We start from the raw sequence: 21,066 nt of genomic DNA on the forward strand, positions 1-21,066 counted from the left end.
CCTTTCCATTATAGTTCTTGCCCCTGCTGAACAGTAAAGGCAGGGAGACCAATTAGGAAGCTGCTGCAATAATTCAAGCAAGAGAAATGAGGGCCTGAACTTATGGAACAGCATTAGACATGGAGAATAATTCACATTGTTATATTGAAAAATGTAGGCAAAAGGGTTTTCTTAGTTTATTTCATAATGTTGTAAGTACTTACATTGTTAAGAAACCACAGTTTTTCTTAGCGTCTCTATTTTCCTTTTTGACATATTCTCTTTGGTATGCGTCTAACTAATTAAGGAATTTATCACATCCTCCACTTCTGTATTTCCTAGTTTTGTTAACTACTTACATGGTATCTATTACATCTTTAAAAAAAAATAACATTGTGGGTTTCCTTGATTATAAAAATAAAAGGGAAATAAAAATAACTTGTACTGTCACCCAGAGATAATAATTATGAGCATTTCAGTGTATTTTCTTTCAGTTTTTGGTAGGTATAGAAATAATGGTTTGGGCCAAAGAGCCTATCTGTAAATATTTATTTATACAAAATCTTGCATTTTTATGAAACATTAAATTATGAGATGTCATTAAATATTATGAGGCCATAATATTGATTCCTTATATGGATGCACTATAAATATTTTACCATTATCCTATTGTTAACCATTTGGGTTGTTTCCAACCTATTAATATTTTAACAAATGCTGTGGTTAATATTTTCATGACTAATAAGTCTCTATATTTATCCTCAGGATAATGGATTGATATATGAACAAATATTTAAAGTCAAGGACTTCTTTGAAGGGTTGAATTGAATAAGTGTAAAGATGTGAATGAGCCCTAGTGACTGAAAGTTCCATCCAGTTGAAGAGGTAGCAGTAGTGCTTAGGTGCTCTGCACACCTTACGTCCACCTCCTCTTTACCTGGTCACCAACTTGGGTAGGAAATACCAGAGCATAGAGAGGTTTGGAGGGGAAGATACAGTGAGGGGAAGTGATGGGAAGTCCCCTTGCCTCCCCCCAACTCATTCTCATTCTCAGGTATTTACCTGACTATACAATTCTACCCACTATCTCTGCTTAGATGCCCACATGTTTTCTAACTTTTCCTTGGCGTTTTTGTTACATTTGGTCAAGAGCCTTCTTTTTGTCAAAGAAGACAGCTTTTGTCTACCTTGTCCTATTCCTTTTCAAGTATTTGGGAGTAGTGCACAATAACTAAAATGATTCTTGTAATCCCTGGTATTCTTTGATTGTAGGACGTGCGCGGTGTGGGTATGCACAGTAGAATAGCATAAGGAGAACTACTTCACCTCAAAAACTTCTGGAGAGTTCAGTTATTAGTTTAGGAGACCAGTGTAATACAACTCTTCTTATACACATCAGTACATTTAAGCAAATAGCTATTTGCTTTAGGTATGGCATTTATTAAATTAAGCACTCATAATCTTCAAGATAACATTTTTTTTTTCACGGCACCAGAAAGATAATTCTTTGATAAGAACAACACTGACCTTAGTTTTTCTTGATCCGTTTTATTCTGATTTTTTTTATGTTGATGTAAAAAAATGAATTTTTTCTTTTTTTTAATAAATTCTAAAACAGCTGACTAACTTGAGACATTTCACATTGCTATAAAATGTCCTTTTACTCTGTGAATGACTTGAATTCTAATTACATTGAGTATTTCAGGTTATGAGTTAATATTTACTTTTTGAAATTTTCATATTGAAATTAATAATTTTTCTTTAAGTAAAATTATTTCAGTGGTTGCAGTTCTATCACGATCCTAGGATGCTAACAGCAGCAATAATGAAAAACTCTTACAAATATCTATATTTAAAAAGCTCTTCAATTGACCAAGCAGATGTTACAGATTATTGTCTTTGATATGATAAATTTCCCATTAATTTTGAAAATCTGGTCTTAAGGGATGTGCTTTCAAGTATGCATAGTTGAACTGCAATTTGTGAAAGTTCAAGCAGCTGTACTGAGAAACAATTTGACAAATTTGTAACTGAGGCTGTTTAAGGCAAACACTAAGTTCTGGAGATTTTGTTCTGCATTTCATGTTCAGACACACGCATTTGAATTTCTTCCTTTTTGTGAGTCCAGACGTATGATTCACATTACACCCCCCCGTACACACATAAATGTATTCTCTCTTTTATATATGTGTATGTGTATTTTTTTTTACATTGTGTAGCCAACCTAAGTTGGAGGTGAAGAATGTATATACTTCACTTTTTAAATAAAAATGTTCAGTTTAAGCTTTCAGTATTTAATTTTTAATTTTTTTCTCTTTGTCTAGGTTGAAGAAATTGTGGATATTGGATCTTTTGCCCCAGAAGACATCCATATTCCTAAGATTTATGTACATCGTCTTATAAAGGGAGAAAAATACGAGAAAAGAATTGAGGTAATTGACTTAGCTTCTTTGTCAATATTTGTGGATCTGATTCTTAGAGATAGGTGTCCCTGGGACCATTCCAGATGATAGGTAATTAGAGCTGCACAGGAAGTCTTGCTTTGCATCTTAGGAGCTTCTCATGTGTCCGTTGTGAAGGGGCGTGAGCATCTGTGCATTGTCCAACCCAACAGTGCCTTGTGTTTACACGGTGTATATCACCAAGTTATGTGATTCTGTAGTTATTGTTTCCAGGCTTCTGTAATTGTCCTAATTTATGAGGCATAGTTTTGCATCTACCCTGTTCAATAGGGTAGAGAAGGCTAATTGGGTCTATGGTGGCTTTACCCCTGCTGGACTCTTAATGTTTGATTGTTCAGAAATGTTTATCTGTCTTGAAGTTGCTTTGCACTTTATAGAGTCCAGAAAGAACATCATTTGCCATTAGCATTAGGCATTAGGCTCTAGGCAGCTGGTGGGAATGAAATTGTGTTAAGGAGTGGCTTCTAGGAGCATTGTAGGTATTTCAGGTATACTCAGAGCATGAAGAACGATCAGCTGGGCCAGAATTGATAGCAATATTCATAAGTGTCTAGAGATCAATCACAAACAGGAATATCAGGAAATCAGAGATACCCTGTATCCTGTAGACATCACACAGAAAGACATTGTGTAATCTAAAACTAATGTCAGCGGCTAGGGAAAAAGAATGGGACATTTAAAAATAGGAACCAAATTCTGTCAAGGAGATTTAGCAATGGAAATACTTTCTTGGATGGTTTCTGGATATTTCTGTGATCCCTGTGATGCACTTGTAGCAAAAACAGTCTAGACTCCAGGTAAAAACAGGCAATGGAGAGCAACACCACCTGGTAAACACATTCTGACATCCCTGAAAAAAACCGAGTCCCAAGGTCTATTTCTTTTTTCTAAGTTCCTGCTCAGTCCCTGAGCATCTAAGGAGAATTTAGTTGCAGGAGTCTTAAGAGGTAGCAGTGGTAGCAGTCATTGTGACAGTAGCAGAGGGGTTATTTGCTTCAAAGAGACAGAACTAGAATATCTTCCTCTTCAAATAAAATATTACCTCTTTCATTTACTTTCTAAAGAGTTATTTTTGTTATGTCAAACGTCTTCCATGTTTTTATTTTTTTTTTATACTCTGTTCTATTGCAGATTTGCCTCATAGTAGTAATGGGAAAGAGTTAAATTTTTCCAAAGTAAAATTTTATACTTTAACAGTGATAACATCCAAGGCATACCTCAACCATGAGTAATTTATTTCTATTTATTTTAAAGCGTTTATCAATCCGGAAAGAGGGAGATGTAAAAGCCAAATCTGGTAAACCTGGAGATAATGTGAGGGAACGTATCATCAGACGGGCAGCTCTTGAATTTGAGGATGGCATGTATGGTAGGTATCCTTTATCTTTGTGGAACTGGGAGACGCCATAGCCCTCGCTGTTTCCATATTCATCAGGCTACTAGGCCTCCTGCATAGTGATTCTTTTCAAGTCCATTGTAACTTTTGAAGCAGTTGATCAAGTTTTACAAAGTAGGCATATAACCTAAAGATATCAAAATATATGGAATTGGAGTTATAATCAGTTACCCTTCTTGAAACAAAATGGTGACCAAAAATTCGCTGAGCTATTTTCTAATATGCAATAGATTTCGGTAGAATTTGCATTTGGCTAATGGTTATTGGGAAAAGAGATTATGAGGGTTTCAAATCTCAGAAGTATTAGTTTTAACCAGTGTTATTTACTTTCTCTATGTTTTGACATTTGCATACTCACTGAAACATAAGATCCAACTTCTTAACGACATGTTGGTTCCACTGACAAAGATCCCTTGAGTGAACCCTTTTATGTCTAATATTTTGTAAGGGTGTTCAATAAGTGATTTAAATTCTGCTTTAAATACTTTGTCAAAAAAGAGGTAGGTAGCAATAATTGAGTTCAGTGAGTATTTGGATTTAAATGACGGTGAGTGTTTGCCGTTTTGCTTTAGTAGTGGACAGCCCAGGCAGCAGTTCCAGGCAGCCTCTCTCTGATCTGTCAGCCTGCTTGTGTTGAGGCAAGATTAAACCCCCACCATTTGCATACACGTCAGGATTGACCCTATTTTGATCATCAAAGGAAGAAGCATCAACACCCTCAGTTCTTTGATGCCTTAACACAGCTACAATGTTTCCCCCAAAATAAGACCTAACTGGAAAATAAGCCCTAGCATGATTTTTCAGGATGACATCCCCTGAACATAAGCCCTAATGCATCTTTTGGAACAAAACTTAATATAAGACCTGGTCTTATTTTCGGGGAAACACGGTAGCTACTTTTTTATTTCTCCTCCTCCTCCTGCAACTCCTCTTCCTCCTCCTCCTCCTCCTCCTTCATCTTCATCAGTTTCAGGTGTACAAAACAATGTAATAGTTAGACATTTACCCCCCTCACAAAGTGATAACTCCCCCAAGCTACTACCCCTCTGACATCGTATGTAGCTGTTACAGTTCCATTGACTCTATTCCCTAAGCTGTACTCCACATCTCGTGACTAGCTTTTTATATGGTCTTACTTGTACTCACTGAAACTTACCTCCACTCCCCCTTAACTCTTAGGGAAGACTCAGTTACCAGTGAATGTTATCACAGTGACCCAAAGGAGCTGATCTACTTTTAGGCAGACATTTTAGTATTGTCAGAAAACTTTTTTAAATTTAGAAATGGTAGGTAGCCCTTTTTAAGAATATTAAATCATCTATTTTGAGTTGCTGTTTTAAATAGTGAAAATTGCTTTTAAACAAAGGTCAGGCCATGTTTAATAATAAATCAGTCCCAATTTGCTGAGCACATATGTCTCACAACAATAATGACCTTGGCCAGTCTTCTGAAGCTACTACTTTGCGAGTTATGGGAAGGCATATTAGTGTTATTGAAAAAGCTGTAATCAATGAGAGATTTCCTTTTTTAAAAAATTACAAAATAGTACCTATATGGTGATTGGAGAATGCATTCAGTGATTATATTCAGAGCAAGTGCCTTTAAAGAGGCTTCTCTTCAGATTTATATATGTCGAAGATTTGTGGCTTAATCTATCTAACTTTTCTGTGTTGTACCTTAACATCTTTTTTTTTTTCCCCCCAGCTAATTTGGGCATAGGAATCCCACTTTTGGCCAGCAACTTCATCAGCCCAAATATGACTGTTCATCTGCAAAGTGAAAATGGAGTGCTGGGTTTGGTAAGATAGAAATTTAAGTTTCATTCATATCGTCTGGAAGGAGAATGAGATATTCCACATAGTGAAATCTTACAACTGAGAGTTGTTAGCTTAAAGTTCCCAACCTTATTTTTCTGTTTATCATCATTATAAAATACTTAACTTTCCCAGAAAATGGTGGTAATTGTATGTGGTGGTGTATTTTATGTAGTAGATGGTAGTTTCCTGACTATGTGAGCTTTGTGACTGCTCTTCATTTGTCAGTTTATTGGCTTCCATCTCCCCTAGAGTGCCTGCTTTGAAGACCTCACAGTTTTCTGTTTAGTTAACTGTTTCTAACTCTTGTGTAGTTGGACAAGAGTGAAGGTCTTTAGCAATTAAATAAAAATCAGTAAGGCTCTGAATGAAAACTGAAGAGTAAGATTTCTACTTAGGGCAGGGATATTTTTTGACAGTTGATTAATTCAAAAAATCTTGGAAATTCTTTTCATCTAACTGTTGTTTTAAGATCGTGTTGTCCAAAAGAGTAGAATTTTCTTTTCCTCAAGATTAACTTTCCAGATGAACTCAATATTCTCATAGCATTCGGCCACAGTTTTTATTCAATATTATAATAAAAGTAAGAAATACTTTTACTTCCTGGATGACATTTTTAAATTTAATTTTTAACTGTGGCAGAGATTATTTATAGCTTGCCAATTTATATTCCTAATCTTTATTGTTCCTCAGTAGATCTTAACTGTTAATAAAAATTGTACATATGGAAAAATGTATATCTATTATTTAAGACATAAATAATGATCATGGGCAGATAGTCAATACTGATTTATTGAGGCAATAATCATAACTATTTTCAAAGACACAAAAATGATGTGTCTGGATAAAAGCAGATTCATATTGAAGTCAAAGACATTGCTAAGGTATCTTAGAGATTATCTAGAGTGATCAATTCCCTCATTTTGAAGATAAAGGAAATAAATTTATGTGAATTACCCATGGTCATTGTTTAAAGGAAAATTTATATATGTCTAAATGTTACTTACCACCTCAGTTTATTTAAAGAATACATTTTTCGTCCCTTAGAAAATCTGCTAAAATTTTACAGCTAAAATATATTCATTCTTGGCTTTATCTTATGCCTTTTTCTTTTCTCTTTTCCTCTCTTTTTGTTTAATATATGTTATGTTACAAGACTACTTGCCCCGTTCAAGGAATTAGAGATGCCTTGTAAAAATACATACACAATTGAAAAAAACCAACTTACTGAGAATAAGTAGGCAAAAGGAAAATAAAGCTAGCCAAACTTAGATGTTGTGAGAGATAAGATTAGAACCCTAAATTCTGGCCCTTAGCTGCTACATATCAAAAAGGTGAAATCTGCCTCTCCAGGTCCTTCTAGCCAAATAATGCAGCCATTTAGTTTATATTCATTGATACTAAGAGGAAGGCTTATGAATAACATTGGCTGCATAGTAGGTAGTAAATAGTTACTTTTTGTTTTACTGACCTATAGTTCTAATATCTGAACATTTATTTCAAATTTTGATAATTTTTAGAAAATAATTTTCATTTTCAATCACAATTATTAGTGTAGAAAAAGCTGATCAGTATGAGAAACAGAGCCATGAAAACATCCGAATTATTTTTTAAATTTCACTTCAAGTCTTTTGATGATAATTTCCTAGAGTTTTTAGAGAAGTTATTTATATTACAGCTTTAGTGTGTGATTTAGTGAGAAACTTCTTTTTCTAATTGACTAAACTTCCTCTGTTTTTCAGGGTCCATATCCATTACAAAATGAAGTTGATGCAGATCTAATCAATGCAGGTAAGCTCAGTCATTGCATGTTTTTCCAGCGTGTTCTTTTGTTATTAATTTAGTTCTATGCAAATAATAGTAGGGTGTTGGGATTGATTCTTTGTCTCTTCCTAGAGGATGTTCCACTGTACTTTTTATTGAGGAGGGGAGATAAACCTTCCTAGTCCCATCTTTGCCAGCCTTCTTGTCAGTAATCTTATTCAGGGTAGATTCAGATAAAGGAGAAATTGCAGATGGGGCTACATAAAATTGGCAAGAGCTTTGGTGAGTCAGTTAGTCACGGTCCCGGCTCTAAATAGAGAGCACTCTCCCAGGGGGTATGAAGAGAATGAAAGGAAGGGACAATTTACAAGGGTGTGGACAAGATTGAGGGAAACCAGGAAAGGATGGTAAAGTACCACAGGGAGTTATTATCACCCAAGGGCCTTAAGGGGCAGCTGTAGGATCAGACCACCTAAAAGGAACTATGGCCTCTGGTAGAAAAATGCAGCCATTTTGCCATGACTTGGGTAAGGGTCTCCTCTTTTGGCTCTCCTGCCTGTGCCTCCCATTGGACAACCCCAGGTTGAAATAGGTCTGCGTTCTCATGATGAGAATGGTGGGGGAGTGATCCATAGTGGCAAAGAGAAAAAGAACTGGAACACTGGGGGTTTTGTTGTAGGAGATACTTACTGTCCGCTAGTCGTCATCAGACTGGCAGAGGATCCTCCACAGGTTCTTCAAGGCTGTTTAAGGATGTGCCCTGCCACTAAGTGTGACCCGGTGATTGGAGTAATACATAGAGTTTCTTTGAACTGGGGGCTCTTGCCTTGCCACGTCTTTATTCCCACACTCAGGTGCTTTACCTTGTGTCATTAGCTTTTTATTTGACTAGAACAGAGAGTCACATATATTAGCAGCCTAGAGGAGGAAAGACAGGTCAGACATTTTGGTCATATTCACTGCCCATGCTTGAGGCAACACTGCACTGTGTTGGGGCTAAAGAGTATCCTTCGGTGGGGCTGCCCATGAGAAGCTAGTTTTTATATTGTAGCCTGATTTTCTTTACCCTTCTTTTACTCCTGTTCACTCTACCCCCACAGAAGTATTATTCTTCCTTCACATTCAAAAATAGTATGTGGCAATCTCAGAGAAGGAACATAAGCTGAACATAAAGGCCAACTGCCAAGTAGAATTGACGTTTGATACTTAGAGTTTTTTGAAGTAAAACAGCTTCTGGTTGAATAGTCAAATTAGTTAACACGACTCAACTCTGAAAACCCCACTGTGATAAAGCAATGACATTTAATCAAGTCTGTAATTTAATTGTACTGTACCCTTTAGCAATAGCTCATTGATCTGTGAAAATATTTGCTGCTTGGTTTAATTAATTTATGATGTTAGTGAGTTATTTGTGAAATGAAGAACTCCATTTTTCAAATTTCAGGCTTGAGTTCATAATAAAACCCACTTTCCTTGGAAAAATAGTTACTTTTCAATGACTTTGTTGGACGTTAGGCGTTTCTGATTCCATTGAGTTTAAAAATAGCTCAATCCTAATGAAACCACTAGCTTTATATTTAAACTTCAGAAATACCACGTAATCTTAAACTACTTTGTAAAACAGTAATTCATTGCTTTTGGGAAGCCAGCTTCAAATCAGTTTAATAATATACTAACTCATCAAAGTTCTCTTTAGGATTTATGATGGTTTTGATTTTGGAGCTGTCCAAATTAGGGACCAAATAAACCCAGAATTTACATTGGTGGTTTCCTAGCTCCTCAAATTTGGAAATTACCTGGACGATCAGCCCATTGTTTGGGTTAATTTGAAAAGATTTTCATAGAAGTTCCTTGAAATGAATATAAAGAGTTATGTTTCTAGGTATAATCAGTGCATTAAAATATTAGAATAATAATGGAACTATTTTGAAGGATGCTTTTTTGCTAATAATAATCTAGTATGATTATGTAAAAAGGAATTACCATTTGCATAGCACCATATTGCATACAGCATACTTTTTCACATGTATTATACCGTTTGAGCCTTTCCATTGTACAGATTGGGAAACTGAGGTCGAGAAAATTGAAGTGATGTGCTCAAGATAACATTGCTAGGGACTAGACACACATAGTCTTCTACTCTTGGCCCCTAGCCCTTTGTTCTGTTCATTGAGCTGCATCCTCTGATAAGCTGAGTTTTACAAAGGTGCAAAAGGCAGTGCTTAGGGTGTTTCAGAGGTCCTGTGAAGATCTGCAGTGCCCCAGTGCAATTGGGAAATTTTTAATAAGTCTCGTATGTTTTAGCTTTCATATTAATATGCATTTTGTGTTCTCTATTTCTTAATATTGTTTTCTTATTTTAATATGTAAATACTGTTTTAAATGACTTACCTTTGATTAAAACCACTTTAGAAAGAACGACCATGTTAATCTCGTGGCTTATAAATATCCCTAGCCTCTGCCACATGCCTCTAGAGCAGTGGTTCTCAATAGGCAAAAAGAGGAGACACTGGGGACATTTGACAATGCCTGGAGACAGTTTTTGATATTCATGCCTTGGAGAGTGTTATTGGCATCTAATGAGTAGAGGCCAGGGATACTGCTAAATATCCTACAATAACCAGAACAGTCCCCTGCGATGAGTTATCCAACCCAAAATATCAGTAGTGCCAAGGATGAGAAACGCTGTTCTATGGGTATATGTGCCACAACTGAGGTTTCACAGGCCTACAGACTAAAGTACCAAAAGTGCAGCATTCAGGGTCTAGCTTATGGTTGCTCCTGACCTTTCCAGCTTTATCTTTCACTGTACTCTACAAGGATGCTGAGTCTACCCATACTGGGCTGCTGGGTCCACTCTGATCATGACTGTCACGACTCATGCTTTTCTTCCCCCATGCCTGGCTCCTCTGCGCCCTTAACCAGTTTTTTGCACTGTCTCCTTTCTTCCACCCCCCCATCTCCTTATTGGTAATTTCCTGTTGAAATGCAGTATACTGGTCCTTCAGGTCCCAGTTCATTTGGCCTCTCCAAATCCTTCTACAGCTTATTTGGGTACATTCATCTCTCTTGCTGGATAGTATATTTCTTTTGCTTAGGGCAGTGGTTCTTGAAATGTGGTTCCCAAATCCACAGCGTCAGCATCACCATTACCTGGGACTTGTTAGAAATGGAAATCAGGAGGCCCCACCACATGACTCCAGAATTACAAACTCTAGGAGTTGAGCTCAGCAGTCTGAATTTTTATTAGCCCTCCATGTGACTTTGGTGGGTGTTAAAGTTAAGAACCACTAGGTTAGGGCATCTGTGTTTTGTTTATAAGGCATAGAGTGGACATTTACTTGAGGTCGAGTGAATGACATGTTAAATCACGAGCCAAAGGACTCAGTAACTTTGAAATTGAGAAACTCTATTGCCCAAATATCATGAAAGGATCTAGACTTTTTATACACACAAAATTTGGAAGAGACAGAAATGAATCAGAAATAGCCAAATAAAAAAGCCGTTTTTCTTTACGATAGTGATTGTATCATTAATTATAGTTATTCTTTGACCTTATTTGGACCTTGACCTTTCAAATACAATTATTTGAAAAGCATGGTTTCAACTTTAGGATACCTATTTTTGTTTAGATATTGAATGTTTCAAAATGCTGCAAATTAACTTTGCTTCTGAAGAGTGTAACTTATAAGATACCAGAATGTATTACTAGCAAGGGCCTGACAACTTTTTTCATGAGGTTGTTTTCTGGGCTCTTTAATCAAACTATGCTTCAGAAATCATATGGGGAGAGCTAAGACTCTCCACATTGATCTCAAAGTTTCCTACAAAGTGGTGAATAATGCCTTCTATGGGCTATCAGCCTATGGAAATTGACATTTGGAAGTCATTGTGATTTAACACAGGGAGAATAAAGGAATCGAGATTTTTATGTTTCTCTGCTTTATTGTCCTACAAATTATTCCTCCTTGCCTCTCCACTTCACAGGATTAGTGAGGAACTGAATTTACTGGACATGGAAACTGTGTTAGGATAAGGTTTGGCTGTATCATGCTGGTCCTAAAATTTAGAGTGCATAGGTTGGCTGTATATCCCCACCATAAAAGCCAATCTCTTGGTTTTGCAGCATTTATGTCTTAAGGGGTGACAGCACTGTCTCTTATAAGTAGATTTGGTGCAAATGATAATAACCAGGACACTACTCAAAGACAATGTCTATGGAGTGCCAGGCACTAGAGTACAGCCTTTACACGCATTATTTCATTTCATTTCATCCTTCAAATCTTAGGTGCCGTCTAAAAGCTCCTACTTACCACACCAGAAAGTATTTTCCAAAGCTTTTTAGCTTTATGGTACTTTGACAGATGTGAAAACGTCTCTTTTGTTTAGAATCAAACTCCTTTGGGTAATAAATATTTCAGCATGATCTGAATAGTCTCACTCTTTCTCCACATTCGAGTTTGAATAGAGGGGATGTTGCTGGAGAAATTAGCTTTCAAGCAAGACTTGAGAAGCTGATGGTCCAGCTGTGCTGCACAGCTGGATATGGCCAGAGCACTCTGGTCCTGTTGTGTCCATGAGCCTTCCTCTAGTCCAGTCTTGGAATCACAGTTTTTCTGCCCTTTCTTTTTGTCTGCCGTATTCCAGCGGGGTGATATATGAGGTGTTCTCACACAGGTGACTTTGGCAAAGTGGCAGATGAGCACTTTGTGGTTGAGACCAGTAGCTTTTCCTGTGCACCTGATTCTCCTGGACAGACAGGAAATAGATGACAAGAAGAAAGCAGCTTAGGTATGAGTCAGGTGACATTATTAGTTGTTTGAGGACTGGATGACCTTCAAGATCTTTCCCAGTTCTGAACTTTTATTATGAGATGTAAATTTGACGGACATCCTCTCAAGGAAGTTAACATTAAATACATTGGCCAGTATTAGGGTGTTATTCCCCAGTTTCATCAAAATCCTATGGTTTTAATAGAAACTTGTAGGGGCAAAAGAGGGAAGATGAGGGGGAGAGAGAGCAAGAGTGAGAGAGAGAGCTTGAGATTGAAAGAGGAGACTCGGACCTAATGATGTTAAGGAATTAGGTGGCGGCTGTCTTTCTAGTTTATTCTTTGGTTCTTAAGAAATAACTGAGAAGTATCTCCTGTGTCATTCCCTTCAAAATTCCGTTTCTTCATGGTCATTCCACAATCTGTTTGCTCCAGTGACCACAGTAGCATTGGATTCTGAAAGGTTCATCCCAGGAACACCGTTCTTCCTCACTCCAATTAGCATTGAGCAGGGTCTTGTGAAGGGAGTGGGGCTGCTGGGAGGCTGGGAAGGGCATAGGCAATAGGGGGTCTCATTGTCTGTAGATAATTTCAAAACAATAATAAAATTAAAAGTTGGGTTGCTTTTTATTATTGCCGTGCAAGGGCAAATCGGAACAATGTCAGTGACAAAATACTGCTCTTCACAGGGCAGACAGTTCCCACTGTGTCCCCCATACCCCTTTTGCCACTGCATTTGGTAAAGGGAGCCTTAGCTCTTTTGGAAACAGGAGGTACAGATAGACCCCTCTCTCCACCATGATACTCTCAGAAATCTAATAGCCTTTTCTTTCTTTTGTTTTTGTTTGTGTGTGTGTGTTGCGTGTGTGTGTGTGTGTGTGTGTGTGTGTGTGTGTGTGTGTTTAGGCAAGGAAACAGTTACTGTTCTTCCAGGAGCCTCTTACTTCTCCAGTGATGAATCATTTGCGATGATTAGAGGGTATGTAATAAGGGACCCCCTTGGGTTTCTCACCGTGTGGAATGAGCTGAGTCATCCACTTGTGTTAGCAAGGTTCCGAAACAGAGCCATGTCTTCCAGCCGGAAAATGCTCTCGGGCTAGTTCAGCTACACCAAGATGTGCAATTACTCACATCAGATGTTGGGAACTGAAACATCCACGTTGCTATTATTAAAAGAGCCCCCAAAATGGAATATATATCTGTGTGCTAACTATACTGAAGTAAACATTTTTAAAAGGTTCTTTCTGAGGATCCCAACATTTTTTACAAACTGTGTGTTCATTTTCTGGCCAGTGTTTGCCTTCAAATCAAGCCACATTCTCCCTCACTGAAGGAAACAAACTCACTGTGTACAACTGTTTTTAATTTGTTTTGGGAGAAAATATAGGCTATAATTTTTTTAAAACAACTCTTAATGATTATTTCTCTATATCAGCTTGAGCTGACATATTTGGAAATCAGGTGTTGGGTGGGAGAAAGTAAATGTATTTTGGGGAATATAGAATTATTTTAATTGCTGACAATTTGAAGCAAATAGGACATAAAGCTAGTGAAGTTTGATTTATATTGCCTCTTTTCCTTTGTCAGGGGACATGTCAATCTGACAATGCTGGGAGCAATGCAGGTTTCCAAATATGGTGACCTGGCCAACTGGATGATACCTGTAAGTACACTTTTTTTCTTTTGAATTATGCTCGGGTCAGAATAATTATTTCTGACACATTACGAAAAATCTTGTCAAATTGCTATGGGAGTACAATGTAATTACTTAAAAAAATGAATATTTTAATTTGTTTTTCTTATTTGAATCAAATTTTAATTAAGCAAACACTGGGAAATAGTCAGCTTTTCCAGTTTACTATGTAGTCAGAACTAAAAATAGGCAAGATCAGGGTCAAAGCAGAATTTTCTGTGAAGAAACAGAGGTAGGGAAGATTAAAAAAAATGGTTTAATTATACTCTGATAAAGGAAAGAAATACAAATACTTATCATAATAACTGTTTTTATCACTAGAAAGAATAATGAACAAGTTTATTCATTTTATGTTAATTGTATTATTATTCACATTGATTAAAATCTTCTCTTGATCGATCATGTGACCCTATAAATAATCAATCACATTATTTTCTAATATGGAAAATAAAACTGGTGATGTTTAAACATGCTTGTAAAACGCAGTTTTCATTTACTAATGATCTAACTCAAGGAAGAAACCTATGAGAATTAGCTTTGGACAAAAGGACTGTAATCAGTTAATTTATGAGTATGGTTCCTTATTTCCTGGTTGTTGCTTGCTAATATGTATATGGAAACAACAGTGAATGCATGTCCATAATTATGAGCTCATTTTGGCTGGTAGCTCAGGGTACTTTTATGTGTATGTTGAAGGATTCCTGTGTGTTTCTCTGTAGCAACAGCTAAAAAATATTGGTTTAGTAACTGAGGCTCATGTTCTATGACTTGAGAGGGTTTTTAAAAATTTCTTAGATTTTTCTCTAATAAGTTTCTGAGGAAAGTGGACTAATATAGTTGATAATAATGTTAGAGATTTTGTTAGTTTAGCTCTTTTGATTTAATACCTCCTGAAACACTATTTTGAAGTTTCAATAATTATTAAAGCCCTGGTTCTCAAACTTGGTTGCGTATTGGAATCACATGGAAGTTTTAAAATATATTGATGTCTGGGTCCCACCCCCAGAGTTTCCAATTTAATTAATGTGGGATGTGCCTGGGCACTGGACATTTTAAAAGCAAAAAACATTGTGGTGATTGCAATATATAATCAGGTTTGAGAACCAATGCATTAAATAATGATCATGATTCATATTTTAAAATGTAAGGGAAAATATGTTTGACCCATTAATAGTAAGAACCCTTAGCAAATTATTGATTATATTCTTGTTTTCATTTAAAAATGTTCATCTTTCTGTACCAGCCATAGTCGTAAGAGTTGGAACATTTTGGAGGCTTCAGAGAATCATAGAGGGTTTCCTAAATATCATACAGTGAATCAGGTTGACAGTTTATGGAAATACTTAATTTTGTGGGAAATCAGAATGTATTTGTGTTTTTAAATTTTAGAAAAATTCTACTACGCACATGGGTAGTAGAAGGAGCATAGAAAAGTAAACCTTAGGTTTTAGCCTTGACTCTACCAGTAATCAAGGTTTGTCCTTGAACATGTCACTGAAGCTCTTTGAGTTAAAGAATCCTCATCTATAAACTGAGAATTTGAGACTAGATCATTTCAGGGTCCCGTCTGACTCTCATAGCTTAGTGATTAAGAGCAAAGGACCATTTAGTGGGACAGATCTGCATTAAAATTCTATTTTTGTCACTTGCTAGCAATGTAACTTGAAGCAGTTGCCTATGTTTCCTCATCTATAAAATGTGAATGATAAACTAGTATCTACTTTATATGACTATATAAAGGAATAAATGATATAATGCATACAAAGTACATACCACAGAGCTTGAACATAATACATGCTAAATAAGTGGGTTGTTATTATTTGATAAGTTTAGAGGGAGTAGTTGGGGATACCTAGCAGAGAAGGGAATAACGTTGGTCACCATAGAGTTTTAAATATATCTAGTTTGTTGGACTGTTAATGAGTTTTGAAATCGATTTGCACAGTGGTCCTGTGTATGGAGCAGAAACATATTTAATACATTTTTGTCTTCAGGGAACTTGGACATCTTGGAAAAGTTGGTATACAATTTGTTTATGGTTTAGCACCCAGTGAGGCTAGAAGCTCTCATAGTGGCAATATGCTTTATGTAGTTGTCACTTGTAGGAAAGATTTTCCAATGTGTATCACATTTTTACGTATCCTGTTGAGATTCCAGTGAATGATTAAAGAATCAGTGTGTATTACTTTATAATTTTCTTGTTTCACTTTGGCGCTCATGAGTTTCCAAAGAACTAGAACTAGTTGGACAGCAATGGGAAACTCTGGAGTTCTGAGGAAACATGGAGAAAAATTAAGCATAAAAAATGTTCTTGTGTCTTGTTCTACTCTTTTGGCAAAGGAAGTTGGTAGTATCATTTTTGATGAGCATCTCTTTTGTCCTTTTAGTAACTGTTAATAAGTTCTTGGCTGTTTTATATGTGATGTACAGTGTATATATTTAATTCTTTTGGACACAAGTTAGCTGAAGAGTCAAGCCCATGATCTCTAATCTGGAAGAAATCTGATGAGAATTTCAGCTCTCGTCCTTACAAATTATACAATCTGGAGTACATGTTTTTGGTAGGGTTAAGTGAGAAGAAAATGAAAAGTGAACACTAAAAGTATTCCGCAAATAATGGCTGTTATTTTTATCTTCAATGCTTTATTGCTTAACATTAAAGAGGGGATATTTACCTTAAAATACATTGATATATATAAACAAAGACTATATTTTACAGTAACTAGTACAACATACTTATCCTAAGTTCATGTTCAAGTACAAAAAAATTAAACTCTTTGAGGATAGATTTCTTGCTCTTACTGGTTATGAATAAGGTGCAGTCTTGCCTCCTTATGTAGTTTCAGTGAGCAGTCTCTTTCTATTTGTCCCAAAGATTTATGTTGACTTATAAAATTTAGATATATTTTTATTGCAAGATCTGGCAGTCAAGAAGCTGAAAAGTTCAGATTTATTGTATCATTTTTCATTTACTTTTATCTTTTTACTGAGTTTAATAATCTTTCAATGGTTGCAAAGCCTTGAGTTTCTCTGCATCATGGCATCCCCATTAATCATTACAATGTCAGATTATAATAAACATTAAGTTTTAAGGCAAGCAAATGGTGTGGATATTATTTGCCTTATTCTTTAATTGCATCTTAGTGTACAACATTGGTCCCATGTATACAGGTTTTTAAAAATTCTGCCCTGAGCATCTGAAGAGAGAAAACGTAACAAAACAGTACTTGCATTCTCCTTTGCATTCCCTGATTATCATGATGATGGTAAAACTCCAGGCAAGCTACAAAAATGTGGCAAAATATGCAAAATCTACATTCAAAATGGCTCTGACTTTCCTAATGCCTATTTTGGAAAAACAGCTGCCATAGATGATTGACTTGTGAAGGAAAGCAGATGTGTATGATCACCTACGGGAGCTGGTTATGGAAAGCATGTGACAGCAGCACGCGGGACAGCGCTGCTGTCTGCGAGCCACACAGCCTAGGACCTGCTCTTTCTCCATGGGGAAAACTGAAATGAGGGGTTCTTAAAGCAGAATGGGATTTTTGGTGTTTGTTTTTCCCCTCACATTTATTCATTTCTTTGTGCATTTTAAAAGAATAAATACAAATTAATGCCATACTCATGTATGCTATATGCATGAGTGCACAAAATTGGCTTGGTCTTCTAGACATCTGTTTTAAAGAAGCTCACTCTCTAAGTCTTCCTGCTTGTACATCTAACGGGGTTTATGTCCAAGATTCAATCTAGTAACCACTAGATTGTTTCATCAATTGTAGTCCAAATATTAAATCCATAGATACAGATATATAAATATAAAGATTTTGGTATGGATAAAGATACATGCATACATTAAAAAAAACACAAAGAAGCCCAAAACACTACGTCAAAGGGACATATGCATCCATATGTTTATTGTAGCATTATTGCAACAGCCAAGATATGGAGGCACCATGGGTGCCTATCAATGGATGAATGGATAAAGAAGAGGTGGTACATACATACAGTGGTGAAAAAGAATGAAATCTTGCCATCTGCCACAACGTGGATGGACCTAGAGGGTATCGTTCTGAGTGGAGTAAGTCAGACAGAAAAAGAAATATGCCCTATGATTTCACTTATATGTGGAAGCTAAGGAACAAAATAAATGAACAAACAAAATAGAAACAAACTCATAGATAAAGGGAACATTTTGATTGTTGCCAAATGGGAGGGAGGCTGGGGGATAGGCGAAAAGGGGGAGGGAATTAAGAAATGTAAATTGGTAGTTACAGAATAGTCATGTACAGTACATGTAAAGTACAGCATAGAGAATATAGTTGATAATGTTGCGAGAACTATGTCTAGGGCCAGGTGGGTACTAGACTGATCAGGGGATTGCTGCATAAATTACATAATTGTTTAACCACTATGCTGTGTACCTGAAATTAATATAAAATAATATTGAATGTCAGCTATAATAAAATAAAAACAAATAAAAAAATTTTTAAAACCAAAAAAAAAAATCTAAAAAAAAAGAGATACATGCATACAGATATGTAGATATGATTTTAACGTATTGGCTTGTTCATTTGGTCCTAATTTTCGTTAAACTACAAACCATGAGTAAGGAAAAAAGACAGGTAAAAGTACGTATTTGATAGTATGATACTTTTACATTAATTCAGTTATGTTTTTGCCATATCAGTGTAATGTAGGGGAAAAGTGCACAGAACTTTGGAATTAAATAAAACTGTGCTTAAGTGCTGGTTCTGTCACTTATTGGTGATATGGCAAATTATTTCATCTTGGTATACGTATTTGTAAAATGATACCACTTAACTCACATACTTGTTCTAAGGATTAAATTAGTTCATTTATTCAACAAATATTTATTAGGCGTGTATTAAGGGCCATGCACTGTTTTAGCCTTTTGAAGATGCAGCAGTTAACAAAACAAACGAAATTCTCCACATTGAAAGAGCTGATATTGTAGCAGATATGTCCCATGTATCGAATCTGGCCCACTGCCTGTTTTTATAAATAAAGTTTTGTTGGAACAGAGCCACAGTTACATGTTATCTATAACTGCTTTTGTGCTGCAACAGCAGAATTGAGAAGTTGCAACAGACACTGTATAGCTTGCAAAACCTTTTACCTTTTAGAAAAATCTGCCAACTCCTGCTTTCAGATCATTGATTTGAAACCTTTCTTCTTTCCTACTATGAGCTTGTAATGCCATAAATTTCTCTGTAAGCACTCTGTTAGTGACATCCCTCAAATTTTTATGTTCTGTTTTTATTTTCATTCTCTTCAAAAATTTTATCTCACTTGTGATATTTTTATGATAATATTTGTTAGTTAGAAGTGTGTCGTTTAATTTCCAAATATTTGGTGATTTTCAATAAAACGTTGTGTTAATTTCTAGTTTAATTCTCTTGAGGTCAGAGACCATACTTTATTATGGTTTTGCATTTTCTTAAATTTGAGATTTAATTATCACTCAGAATATAGTCTTAGTGACTGTTCCAATTGCACTGGAAAGGAATGTGTTCTGCTCTTGTTAGGTAGAGTGTTCTATATCTGTTAATTAGGTCAAGTAGGTAGAGAGTGTTATTCAAGTCTTCTATATCCTATCTATTACTAAGAGAGGAGTATTGAAATCTTCAGCTATAATTGTGCATTTGTCTATTTCTCCTTTCAATTGTATCACTTGTTGCTACGCATATTTTTGAGTTCCATTATTAGTTGCATTAGTACACATTTAAGATTGTTAGTTCTCCTAACAAACTGACCTTTTCTCATTATATCCCTCTTCATCTCTGGTAATATTTCTTGTTCTGAAATCTACTGTCTGATAGTAATATAGTCACTCTGCATGGTGTATCTTTTTCTGTTCTTCTGCCTACAGCCTATCAGCATCTTTATATTTAAGTTAGATTTTATAATTAATATAGAGCTATGCCTTGCTCTTGTATCCAGTCTTATAATAGCTGACCTTTAAGTGCAGGCTTAGACCATTTACATCTAAAGCAATTATTGACATAGTTGGGTTTAAAACTATCAGCATATGATTCCCCACCATCCCTATTTGCCCATATGTTTGTTTGTTTTTTTCTTTCTCTACCTTCTTTTGGATTAGTCAAGTACTTTTTTATGATTCCATGTTATCTTCACTGTTGACTTTTTTTTTTACTATTTTTAGTGGTTCCTCCATGGTTTACAATACTCATTTTTTATTTATCAAAGTCTACTTCAAGTAACATTGTATCATTTTATATATAATGTAAGAACCATGCATTGTAAATTTCTATTCTCTGCCCTTATCCTGTTTGCTGTTGTTGGTCATACATTTTATTTTGCATGTGTTTTAAACCCCAGGATAATATCATCTTTGCTCTAAACAGTCAATTATCTTTTTAATATATTATATTAAAAATGGGGAAATTGTGCATTTTACATATTTTATTATATACTATCTTATGTGTGTGTGTGTATTTTCCCAACGTATTTGCTCTTTCCCACACTTTTCCCTTACATTGATCTAAATTTCCATCTGATGTTATTTTCCTTGTGCTTGAAGGACATTCTTTGATGTGTCTTGTAGTGCAAGTCTTATATACGTCATCTTATAGATGTCATTCGTTCAGTCTTTTCTTTTAAGTTTTGTTAAGGTTAGTTGACAGCAGCCTTTAGTTTTAGTCTAATTAACCTTACTACCAAAGCAATTTTCTTCTGAGGACTCTACCTGATGTCCCATGTATTATAAAGCCTTTTCCCTCTAGTTAGTAGGAATGTACAGCTGGGGCAGTTGTAGGCTCACCTTGTTGGTTTCCCTGCTCTCAGAAATCACAGTCCTGTACTCTCTGTTGTCTAATGTCTGAAAACTACCCTCTCTTGTGTTTTGTCTGATTTTCTATTTGTTTTATACCATTAATAATATTTTTGAATTTATATCTTATATATTTCTTGGATGATTTTCTTAGTGTATATAAATCCCTAGAAGTAGAATATCTTGGTCAATTTTTTAAGTTTTTTGATATATATTGAATTACTGTCCAGAAAAATTATCCCAATTCACACTCACACTGTCTCTATTACCAACACTTTTTTTCCTATTCTGTTAGAGCAGGTCCTTGAATAATGTTGTTTTGTTATAATGTTGATGAGATACTTCAGGAACTTAACTTTGTTTATATCAAGTA

The 21,066-nt window shown here is 35.7% G+C and overlaps 1 protein-coding gene across 2 annotated transcripts in view; it reads left to right on the plus strand.

Annotated features, from left to right (window-relative positions):
• The window catches only part of OXCT1 (3-oxoacid CoA-transferase 1), a 121,099-nt gene that overhangs the window by 59,292 nt on the left and 40,741 nt on the right, over nt 1-21,066 (plus strand). For both annotated transcript variants that reach the window (XM_081053959.1, XM_081053958.1), the window contains exons 8-13: nt 2,304-2,411; nt 3,696-3,810; nt 5,542-5,636; nt 7,394-7,442; nt 13,093-13,165; nt 13,774-13,849. In XM_081053959.1, coding sequence (XP_080910085.1) covers nt 2,304-2,411; nt 3,696-3,810; nt 5,542-5,636; nt 7,394-7,442; nt 13,093-13,165; nt 13,774-13,849 — 516 coding nt within the window. The remainder of the gene's footprint in view (nt 1-2,303; nt 2,412-3,695; nt 3,811-5,541; nt 5,637-7,393; nt 7,443-13,092; nt 13,166-13,773; nt 13,850-21,066) is intronic.

Source organism: Rhinolophus hipposideros (genome assembly GCF_964194185.1).
Source record: "Rhinolophus hipposideros genome assembly, chromosome: 7".
NCBI classification, from domain to species: domain Eukaryota; kingdom Metazoa; phylum Chordata; class Mammalia; order Chiroptera; family Rhinolophidae; genus Rhinolophus; species Rhinolophus hipposideros.